Source organism: Macrobrachium nipponense, chromosome 19 (assembly GCF_015104395.2).
Source record: "Macrobrachium nipponense isolate FS-2020 chromosome 19, ASM1510439v2, whole genome shotgun sequence".
Taxonomy (NCBI): domain Eukaryota; kingdom Metazoa; phylum Arthropoda; class Malacostraca; order Decapoda; family Palaemonidae; genus Macrobrachium; species Macrobrachium nipponense.
In genome coordinates this window covers 80,421,155-80,433,104 of record NC_061088.1, presented here as the reverse complement: position 1 = coordinate 80,433,104, position 11,950 = coordinate 80,421,155, and the positions used below count along the sequence as shown (strand labels likewise).

The following is an 11,950-nucleotide window of genomic DNA, read 5'->3' as shown; positions in this document are numbered from 1 at the left end:
TGCGCAAGAATTTGTTCGTGATTTTGCTTAGACTTTTTTAACCGACGTCGAAAGACTTTTCCCGAGTTTCTACAAAACTCATTTCATGCAGACTTCAGGTATAAACTGCTCATAAACATTGAAATTCTCCGTAATGGGACTAGTACCGTCAGTGCACCTCATGCGGTGCACTGTAGGTATTATTTAAGGATCTTTGCAGCGTCCCTTCGGCCCCCTATAGCTGCAACCCCTTTCATTCCTTTTGCTGTACCTCCGTTCATGTTCTCTGTCTTCCTTCATACTTTCCACCCTTTTCTAACAATTGTTTCATAATGCAACTGCCAGGTTTTCCTCCTGTTACACCTTTCCAACCTTTCAACTCGCATTTTAACTTTTAGCGCTGAATGACCTCATAGGTCACAGTGCTTGGCCTTTGGCCTAGAGTTTATATTTCATTCCAACATTGAAATCGGTTCCGTAACAAGAGCCTTTGGTAACTGGGCTAAATCGTAAGTCCTTTCTTGTTTTATTTAATTTTTTTTTTATTCTCCGTTCTTTGGTCGTCACAAGTTGATATATTCTTTGTTTATCCTTTGTTATTGTCTGTTCCTTTGTGTCAGGATAATAATGAAGCAATGATATTCTCTGAACAGTCATATGAGATCTCATGTTAGTTTTGGATTGGTTTTCCCCGTGGCGACATTGCATTTTTATCTAATGGAGCCATTACATCAAAACTGTTCTGAGAAAAGTCATTTGCGTGGATTGTCCGCTGGACAATTAGGTCCAGGATTGTGTGTGTGTGTGTGTTTTTGGGGGGCGGGGTTGTGGGGGGGCGGCGGGCCGGGGCTGTCTGATTGCACTGCCCTTGAACCATCCCGTGAAAACGTCACATCTGATTCAGGCACTAGTTGAAAGAAATGTCCGGTACAGGCATGTGAAAATCACCTCATGTGTTCAGCAGGATGGAACTAATTTGCAATATATTTTGCAATAATTTGCAATGTATTTTGCAACTGAGAGCTATGTATGTAATATGGGGTCGTATGTAATCTATAAGAACTGAGTACAAAACAAAATGTAATATGGAACAAGCCGTGCAAGATAGGTTGCATTACACGGTTGGTTTTTGATTCTGCTGCATATTCTTAAACAATGCGCTGCAATCATTCTTTGCAGTTCAGTAACGTGAGTTTGCAGCCTGTTTCAAATTAAGCAATGTCGAAAAGAGCTGCAGAGAGAGAGAGAGAGAGAGAGAGAGAGAGAGAGAGAGAGAGAGAGAGAGAGAGAGAGAGAGAGAGAGAGATATGGAGTAAATGCTGAAATGTGCAAGATATGTTGCAGTGCACAAGAAAGAAGTTGCAGAGCAAAAAAAATAGCCTGCAATGCACAGTGGATTCTGCAGTGCCTAATATGGTAAATGTGGGAGATGATGCTGTTACGCAGGATAAATATATTCACGTGGGATACATTTTGTGTCCTGACTTTTTAAAATGGCTGTGGTTAGACATTCTTTGGGACGTGGTGCAACGGAAATAATTGCAAATGGATGCTGTGGTTTAGTAGTTCTACAGTTTGTTGCAAAACATGGATTTGTTTCCAAAGTTTTGCTTTTACTTTTTCATAAGTATACGGAGATTCCCTCTCTACAGTAATAAACACGTTCTTCGTTTTTGTCTTGAATGGTTGAGGAAAAAACTAGGTTGTAAAACCAAGTTGAAGTAAATGAAAATATAGAAGGCACTTTTGACCTTCGCTGAAGTTCTCTTCATCAATAAAATTTTTACTATTTAATTCTTTGTAAACACAAAGAAAGCATTGTTTCATATTTATTCGCTTTGTTTTATGTTTATCTATTGTTTTATATTTATTCACTTGTACTTTCTTTTATACAGTGGCTAGTTTCTTAGCCTCTCTCTCTCTCTCTCTCTCTCTCTCTCTCTCTCGTGCGCGCAAATGCTTTGCGAACAGTTTCCACTACACAAAGTCTATATTCCTTTATGATCCTGGAAACTGAATGAGAAAATATTTCAAACTATTTTCTCTCTCTCTCTCTCTCTCTCAATAAGGAAAGCACATTAAATCCACTACGCACAGCATCGATAATGCAGCGTCTATTCAATGCGTTGCCAGCTCATCTGAGGAATATATCAGGAGTGAGCGTAGATGTGTTTAAGAATAAGCTCGACAAATATCTAACTGCATCCCAGACCATCCAAGATTGGAAGATGCAAAAATATACCGGAAGATGTACTAGCAACTCTCTGGTAGAATTAGAGGTGCCTCACACTGAGGGACCTGGGGCAACCCGAACAAAATGTAAGGTCTGTAAGGTCTCTCTCTCTCTCTCTCGTGAGCAGAGCAGTGATGACACCATACGAAATCCATATTCCCTCATGATCCAGGAAAAAGAATCGGAAATAATTCCATACCTTCACTAATTCTGATTTTCGAGAGCATATCGAGGTGTGTGACCCGTTCCTCAAAGCACTGTAGGAACACTGACCTTTCAAAGCACCGAGTCACTGAGGCCGGCTCGATGGGGGCGCGAAGCAGGGAAGGTAGTCCGATGGTTGTGCTTTAATCCGCATCTCGGATAAACTTTCTAAACATTTGTGATGCCCTCTTGACTTCCTATGGTATAATTGATAATACTCATAGGAAATAGAAGAAATTACTTGTGGTTGATATATAAAGAAGTTAATTTATGGATGATAAATAAAAGAAGTAGTTTAAGGATGATAGAATTATAATGCTAGTAAAAAAAATAGTACATCAAGATAATTTATATACATGTAAGTAAACAAAAAGAAGCAGTGACTTTACAAAGCATAATCATAATCATAAATTGGTGCTATAAATATGGAATAAACAAAAATAAAAAAAAATAATGATAATTTACTCTCAAATAAATTATTATTTGAAATGCTGGAAGGATTATTTTTTCGTAACAGTCCCTAACTTTCTTTTTTTGGTTAAGTTTTTTCTTGCTACAATCGAGTTATTTTCCTGACAACAATAATTATTCATTAATACATTGTAGAAGCCCATATCATCATTTTCTCTATCTGTTCAGTGCTGTGTCCTGAGTCGCAAAATTCATTTGGAAACAGAGCCTCATCGTCTACAAGAATATTATATATGAGTGCTGAGGCAAATTTTCTCTGGTCATTACAAGTTCTGAATTGAGGTATTTGTGTTAATTTATTGATTATTATATAACAATACATAACATTTGCTGCCGTATCATGAGGATATAATAAAGAGCCCCTACTAATTCCCGAAAGATATCTGTGATTTTCTGGAAAGATCTCCTCATCATGCGCCTCAGTGATCATTCTTTGCAAGAATTACATTTCCCTTTTATTTCTTATACATTTCAACAAATGTACGGAATCATACATAAAGAAGAGAGGCCTACCACTCTGACTAGGATGAGAGGCCTACCACTCTGACTAGGATGATGATACACAATTGATAATTTTGGTGGGTGGGCAAAAAATGACATAGCTTTTCCATTAATGGCATTGTTATCGGTCCACAACACAGAATACTGTAAGCCTATTTCTTCCAATCCAATGATTATTTTCTTCAATATATTATGCAAAGTTTGGGCTTTCATACACTTAGTAGGATAATATGCACAACGTCCTTGAATTTTGACCGTACGCTATTTAACATAAAAACAAATGCGCTTGTTGCAGCCTCGCTGCTATCAAAGGCTGAGCCAACAATATATCCCCCTTTATAATCAAAATATGGTTTTAGATGAATTTCATCAACCATCAGGATCACCTACTTTGTCATTGGGCAATAATGATTTATACTTATTTTTGATGTACATCAAGAAATTTTTGTATCATCTGTTCCGTGGCGGACTGAATTTTTTTGAAACAAACACCCTTTTTATAGTGGAGTAGCTAGGTAATATAAGAAATTCTTATCTCTCAGAGCCTGTATCCCTGGAGAGAACAATTATAGAAGACAGAGGAAAATATCACTAACTCAGATGAATAATCCAACTTATTAAGTCATTAAATGCAGTTGTTCACAAACAAATTTCAGTACGGTAGAATGTTTGAATGATGGTTCATCTAAAAGAATGGATAAAAATGAAATCACCAACTGAATAACACTAATGCTGTTGCAAGTTTTTGAACTTCTTTTTATAGCTATCCGCTCTACTTAAGTTATCCAATATCTTTTCAAGTGTATTAGTATCATGAACTTCTACGGGAATCTTGAAGTCCCCTAATCGATTTACTTCAGTGTCTTGAACGAAAGCTTGCACTTCGCAGTTATTCTATATCATTAGGGATAAAATTATTTTTGGGTACGGGAATTGCGCAACACGACAAATTGAAAGTCCCTCATTATTTTTATCAAGTCCAATACTGAGTATCTAAAAAACTGTAGCTTCCCAACAAGTTCATCAACAGAACTGAATAGCCTAGAATTTGTATACAAAATGTCTACTGCAACACTCTCTGCTATTGCAGCCTGCATCGCTGATTGCTCCTTCCTTGCTCTCTTCGAATCTGGAGATTCTCTCCGATGCGATGGGCACCTTCACGAAGTTGTGGTATTTTCAGTTTTGTAGTTGAGGTTGTGCCAGTACTTTTGTCATAACAGGATTTTTCCCATATAACATCCTCTGGCACGAAATGTAAACTGCAAACCTGAAAACAGATTTGCAGTATATTAAAACTATTGCCCATTAACGAATATTGAAGTGTCCGAATATCTCAAATAAATACATCATGGTGATTAATGCAATGTAAGCTGTATGTCCATGATCCTCCTAAGCTACGTATATTGATTTTATTAGCAAAAACACTACACCAATATTCCACAAACGATATTATAATTTCAATAGTAATGAGGTAAATGTCAAGTGTATTTTGTATACTCACTTTGCTATATTTGTCGGGGTGTAGCTTTCTCGTTTTATGGCTCGTATCCATCTTGCTGCGAGTTCTCATTCTGGGGCAAGAAAATATGTTGACCTTGGGCCCTGTCTCGTAATTCCCCTTGCAATTTTGGGACAACACAATGATAAGGCATCGTCGCAGAAACACTCGCAAACTTATGTTCACTATCAATATCCCTTTTGGTCTACAAATAACGCAAAAAAAGATGGTAATTCACTCGAAAAAAATCAGCGGTGTGACCCCTTCTGAATTTAGAGCAGTACTAAAAGCAGGTAGTCTGACTGACCGTAGGTCTAGGTCAGTCGGACTACCTTTGCTGGGAAAACCCTGATGACGTTTAATCCGCTAGGCCTTCTCTCTCGGTGGCCATGGTCACTGCCCCAGAAAATCCTTCTGGGGCTGGAAAAAAAAAAAAAAAAAGGTGTCTCATGCTTCGCCGGCATAGAGCGTGAAAATGATAATTTAACGCCTTGTATTTAACGGCAGAGATGTGATGACAGGTCTCAGCTCTCCGTGTGACCACGTGTTCCCCTTTCGTCGGAGATGCTGAAGATGATGAGGAGGAGGAAAAGGGGAGGAGGGGGAAGAGGAAAAGGGGAGGAGGAAAAGGGTAGGAGGAGGAGGAGGGGGAAAAGGATAGGAGGAGGAGGAGGAAGAGGAAAAGGGTAGAAGGAGGAGGAGGAGGAGGAGGACGAGGACGAGGAGGAAAAGGGAAAGGGGAGGAGGAGGAGGAGGAGAAAAAGGGGAGGAGGAGGAGGAAGAGGGGGGGAATGGGGGAGAGGAGGAGGAGGAGGAGGAAAAAGGGTAGGAGGAGGATGGTAGGAGGAAGAGGAAGAAGGAGAAAAGGGGGGAGGAATAAATGGCAGGGAGTTGATGGGGGTTAAGGGTTAAGGAGCATATGGAAATGCCTTTTCTAATAAAATCTTCTTAAAGGTCGTGGAATGAAATGCAATAAGTTGGACTGGACAGGACAGAAAAAAGCCTCAGGTGTAGAACTTAGGGTTATTCCTTTTCTGGGAAATGGGTATTGAAGTGGGCCACTGGTGAGGAGATTCATCTCTTAAGAAAAAAAAAAAAAAAAAAAAATCTCCCTTCGTCGTGCCGTGGTCCTAAAAGGTGACGACGAATCCAAATTATTCATGTAATCAATGTGTCAAATAATATTCTTTTTCGAAAACGTGAAACTCATTTATCATATATTTGTTAGAATTAAACATTTTACCTGTGGATTTATAAGTTGATTGATTCAAGTTGACCTTTTTATTTGATAATGTGCCAGGTAGAGTTAATTGCATCTCTGAGAGAGAGAGAGAGAGAGAGAGAGAGAGAGAGAGAGAGAGAGAGAGAGATGCAAATATTTTACCTTCAGGGTTTTTTGGTGTAGAACCTTCTGTCCCAAAAAAATCGTTTGTGAGAGAGAGAGAGAGAGAGAGAGAGAGAGAGAGAGAGTTACAACAAGGAGTTACAAGAATTAAAATGTCTCAAAGACTTGGTAGCACAACCCGAGGAGACATCGTGTGCTCACTTATCTGTAGGAGCGGGTTTTACTCTGAGAAAGAGAGAGAGAGAGAGAGAGAGAGAGAGAGAGAGAGAGAGAGAGAGAGAGAGAGAGAGAAGGTGGTGTGGTGGTCCGCTCCAGAGCTCATCCAGTACTGACCAAGTTTCTCGACCGATGATTCAAAACCCATCGTGCGACAACTTCCAGGAAAAGACCGACCTTCCAGTATTGCTAAGGCAGAACGGTACTCCAGTATACCTGGAAGTCTGTCATCGTAAGTACCGCGCATGTATCCCAAGGGGCCAAGAATAACAGATTTAATGGCCGGATAACAGATTCAGGAAATGAACCAGGCGATGTGTTGACCACGAGGGATTCCCCTCTGAAAAGTACTCTGTAATTATGTTGCAATTACTTATTGTCTGGTCACTGGAACCGAAAGCTTGATCTGGGTCGATGATGGATGAATGGATGGATATTCGTACGGGTCCATTTCCCGTAATTTTTGAGAATCCGATGAATGGGACGGAGAAGCTTATAGTCTCTCTCTCTCTCTCTCTCTCTCTCTCTCTCTCGTATGTATATTCTTTATTTCACTTTGACGACGTAATTTTTTGAATTCAAGTTAACAGGCTTTAAGAAAATTGATAAATTATTTCCTATAGATTATTATTATAGTTTTCGTCACAACGTCGCCTGCCCCTCTCTCTCTCTCTCTCTCTCTCTCTCTCTCTCTCTCTCTCTCTCTCTCTCGTATGTTTATTCTGTATTTCACTTTGATGACGTAATATTTGAATTCAAGTTAACAGGCTTTAAGAAAATTAATAGACTTTCCTATGGCTGATTATAGTTACATTTTTCGTAGTACTGCGTCGACTTCTCTCTCTCTCTCTCTCTCTCTCTCTCTCTCTCTCTCTCTCATAAAATTCATAGACCCTTTTTAGCAGTCTCCATCACAAAAGCAATTACCTTTATTTTACTGCTTTCCCCGTGTTTTTTTTTTTTTAATACTATCAACCGGTTTTTTTTAATGTCCATTTCAAAGGAAAAAACGATGGCTACATCATTTCTTTTATTGGGAATTCAGCATTATTATTACTGGATACTTTAATTACAGGATATTTCCTTTGGTAAGATATTGTAAAGATAAAAATATAAAGAATTACAGATTCTCAGTATAATAAATTAACAATTCCCCGCCTATTCCACGAACTCTTACTCATCTGAGAGAGAGAGAGAGAGAGAGAGAGAGAGAGAGGAGAGAGTATAGTTAAACTCCTATGATTCAGGAATCGTCACCTGCCCATTTGTAGTCAGGGAAGGTGTGGCATCAGTAATGGGTTTCCAGCCACTGAGTCACAGAGGAAGTACAGATGGAAGGCGCCATAGTGACTGCATTTTGATTATTATAAAGACAATAACAATCTCTCTCTCTCTCTCTCTCTCTCTCTCTCTCTCTCTCTCTCTCTGCGAGCTTAGGGACCAGCGTTCGATGGTTAAATCGGCCCATGAGTGATGACGTGGGCCTGTTCCCCAAAAACCAGAGTAACCCTCTATTGGGATAGGAAGTCAATCGTGTACCTGTATGTTTTAGTCGGCCGCTGTGGGTCGCAGCTGGGTTTTGTGTGTGTGTGTGTGTGTGCTTGTGTGTTAGAGAGAGAGAGAGAGAGAGGGGGGGGGGCGAAAGAAATTTTGGCAATTCACAGAGCAATTCAAAAGGATTGATAAAAGCAAAAAGTAAATCTTCTAAGTTATAACCAATTTAAGATAAGGAAGAAATATGCTAAAAATAAAAGACAAAAAAGCAATTAAGAAAAGAGCAAATAAAGTAAAATAAAAATAAACAACAATAGCACAAATGGGAAGTCCATCAACACAACCAACTAGACGAAAGGACAAACGAAAAAAAAAAAAAAAAAAATTATATATATATATATATATATATATATTATATATATTATATATATATATATATATATTTTTTTTTTTTTCCGTTTCGTTTGTCCTTTCGTCTAGTTGGTTGTGTTGATGGACTTCCCTTTTGTACTATTTTTGTTTATTTTTATTTTACTTTATTTGCTCTTTTCTTAATTGCTTTTTTGTCTTTTATATATATATATATATATTATATATATATAATATATATATAATATTATATAATATATATATATATATATATATATATAAAGAAATTATAAAAGGGAAAATATATAAAGAATAGACGAGGTATACAAAAAAAAAAATAGCACGGGAAGGTTTACAAAATAAACAAAAGGAACTGACTTAAAGGGAACAAAAGATGAAATAAAAAAAAAATAAATAAATAGATAAAGGAGAAGAGTCACTGAAACAACATCCCGTGGAGGGCAAGGTCGCTCTCATCACCGTCGAGTTAACAGGTACATAATGAGGGCGGCGCCGGGCAGGTGTGAGCGATGCACAGCTGGCCGATGACAGGTGGTGACAGGTGGTGAATTTCGTGGTATATTATAGTGGGTGGTGGTGGGTATTGCTGAGCTCTGCAGGATAGGGCGGATTTCGGAGAGACAGACAGACAGACAGACAAAGTGAGAGAGAGAGAGAGAGGAGTCATATTTTAAGATAAAAGAAAAGGACTAGAGGGAGAGAGAGATGTCAATTAAAAAAAAGGAAATTATAACGGAGAGAGAGAGAGAGAGAGAGAGAGAGAGAGAGAGAGAGAGAGATTACAAAGAAGGGAAAATAAAATGGAGAGAGAAAGATAAGAGACATATTTTAAGATGAAAGGAGAACAGGACGAGAGAGAGAGAGAGATTCAGATATAAATTACAAAGAATGGAAAATGAAATAGAGAAAGAGAGGAAACATTTTAAAATAAAATGAGAACAGGACTAAAAAAAAGAGAGAGAGAGAGAGATTCAGATATTGCTAAAAAAGGAAAATAAAACCGAGAGAGAGAGAGAGAGAGAGGAGACATATTTTAAAATAAAAGGAGAATAAGACTAGAGAGAGAGAGAGAGAGAGAGAGAGAGAGAGAGAGAGAGAGAGAGAGAGAGAGAGAGGAATGTATGGGATGGCAAGGAGAATCGCTCGGGCAAGCGTGACCGTATCGGCGGGTCGAAGGTCACGTCCATTTCGGGACTTGGCCGGAAGTGGTGTCTCTGGAAGAGAGAGAGAGAGAGGGTGTGTGTGTGTGTGTAATTTCCGTTCCAGCACCTGTTCCATTTTCCTCCTTTCTCGTTGGCCCTTGTTCCAGGGGTCCAGGAGGAATAGAGCAGGTAGATGAAATGCTAGGTGTAACTTGTTGGTTATAATGTAAAGAATTTTTAATACCAAAGTAGATACTAGTAATATATTAATATACTAATAATGAATGTTTTTAACCGGATGTTTTCTGATTTATATATATATATATTATATATATATATATATATATATATATATATATATATATATATATATATATATATTACCGAATCTGTTTTTGGAGGATACCCTGATGTTAAATAGCTTCTGTTTCCCGTGTTTTAGGACGTCTTTGTAACGTGAATCGAGGATATATATATATATATATATATATATATATATATATATATATATATATATATAATTGCAACTTAACTGCCACCAAATTCCTTATCCCCTTATCCAACACGCATCTTATTAACTTACACTACATAAACTTTTAGCCCATTCTAAAAGCATCTATTACGCACCGGTGTCCATCATGATACTTAACCTTAGGTCCAGGACTACGGCTCAAACACTTATCTTCTCGGTAACGTGAGTCAGACATCCGGGTATGTGTCAAGTTGGTACGGAGCTTACTTAGTCTTATATTTAATGACTTCATTTTGTATTTTTCCCCCCAGTTTGTTATTGTTAGCATGATTGAGATGTACAAGAGGCCTCTTCAATGAACTGCGAGTTTGTTATTATAATTGTGATTGAGATATGCAAGAGATGTCTTGAATTAATTGTTTATTATTATTATTTATTATTATTATTATTGAGATATTTTGGACTCATGAATTAACTGAGTTTATTATTATTATTATTATTATTATTATTATTATTATTATTATTATTATTATTATTATTATTATTATTATTATTGAGATATGAGATATTCAGGACTCTAGAATAGATTCCGAGTTTGCATGATTGTGTTATATATTTGATTAATTCATTTCCTTTGTTCATTACGTACATTTCTGTCGCAATTCTTTCAATAAGATTTAAATTGTTATAGACAATCCAAGACAAGAGACTAGGAATACTTAATCTTTTAGTATAACAAAAAGCATTTTAAAATCTTTATATCCCAATTAACAAGCATTTCCAGTCAAACCAATTCCATCTCACAGATTCTGCAGGAACTTCAAAGCAAAGGAGCGACAGACGACCAGAATACCAGAAATAGAAAGCACTTCTTTTTCTTTTTATTTATATTCAGCGTGAAGTGGTCGGCGGTGCCTGTGTGGGCCACTGGCCAAAACATCCTTGCAGGATATACAGTGGAATGGGAGGAGGAGGAGGAGGAGGAGGGTGATGACTCACAACACGAAAATATATTCAGCAGCCATCACGGCTCAATGAGATGATTGTAAGCATCCTAATTTGACTCTGGGTGGTATGTTCCTTTTAAGGGATGCGACTCCAGTGCATCCTTTCAATAAGTACATTGTTGGGATAGTTGAGCGTTTTTTTTTCGTTTTTGTTGGTTTAATTTACACGTTTTCTGACGGAATCTCGGATGAACGATTAGGGAGAACAGAGTGGAGTAAGCATCAAAGCATTACTGAAGGATGAAGCTTGAGGAATGTTTGTAGAAGGATGAAGCTTCATTAATGTTTGCAGAAGGATGAAGGGAATGTTTGCAGAAGGGTGAAGCTTCAGAAAATGTTGTAGAAAGGATGAGACTTCATAAATATTTATAGAAGGATGAAGCTTCAGCAATGTTTATAGAAAGGATGAAGCTTCAGAAATATTTGTAGAAGGATGAAGCTTAAGAAATATCTTTAGAAGGTTGAAGCTTCAGAAATGTTTGCAGAAGGATGAAGCTTAAGAAATATCTGTAGAAGGATGAAGCTTCAGAAATATTTGTAGAAGGATGAAGCTTCAGAAATGTTTGTAGAAAGATGAAGCTTGAGAAATATGTTGCATAAGGATGAAGATTCAGAAATATCTGTAGAAGGATGAAGATTCAGAAATATCTGTTCAGAAATATCTTTAGAAGGATGAAGCTTCAGAAATGTTTATAGAAGGATGAAGCTTGAGAAATATATGCAGAAGGATGAGGCTTCAGAAATATTAGTAGAAGGATGAAGCTTCAGAATTGTAGAAAGATGAAGCGTCAGGAATATTCAAGACCTCTAAGAGGCAACAAACTTGACAAGGGGTAGAGATGTGACACAGGTGTGCGTAATACGTTTGGTATGCCCTGCATGTGTCTGTGGTACACGTGCCCAGTGTTGCCGTGCGGTGAATGTAATACCCAGGACTTTGGTATTACTGTTATGACTATACAGATCATTTCTGGTATACGTTTGCCTTCTTTAGT

The 11,950-nt window shown here is 37.7% G+C and overlaps 1 protein-coding gene across 1 annotated transcript in view; it reads left to right on the top strand.

Annotated features, from left to right (window-relative positions):
* LOC135212129 (protein FAM98B-like) overlaps positions 1 to 10,939 on the top strand; it is a 59,159-nt gene extending 48,220 nt beyond the window's left edge. Inside the window, exon 2 of the mRNA XM_064245534.1 lies at positions 10,844 to 10,939. Coding sequence (XP_064101604.1) covers positions 10,844 to 10,939 — 96 coding nt within the window. The remainder of the gene's footprint in view (positions 1 to 10,843) is intronic.
* The last annotated feature ends 1,011 nt before the right edge of the window (positions 10,940 to 11,950 follow it).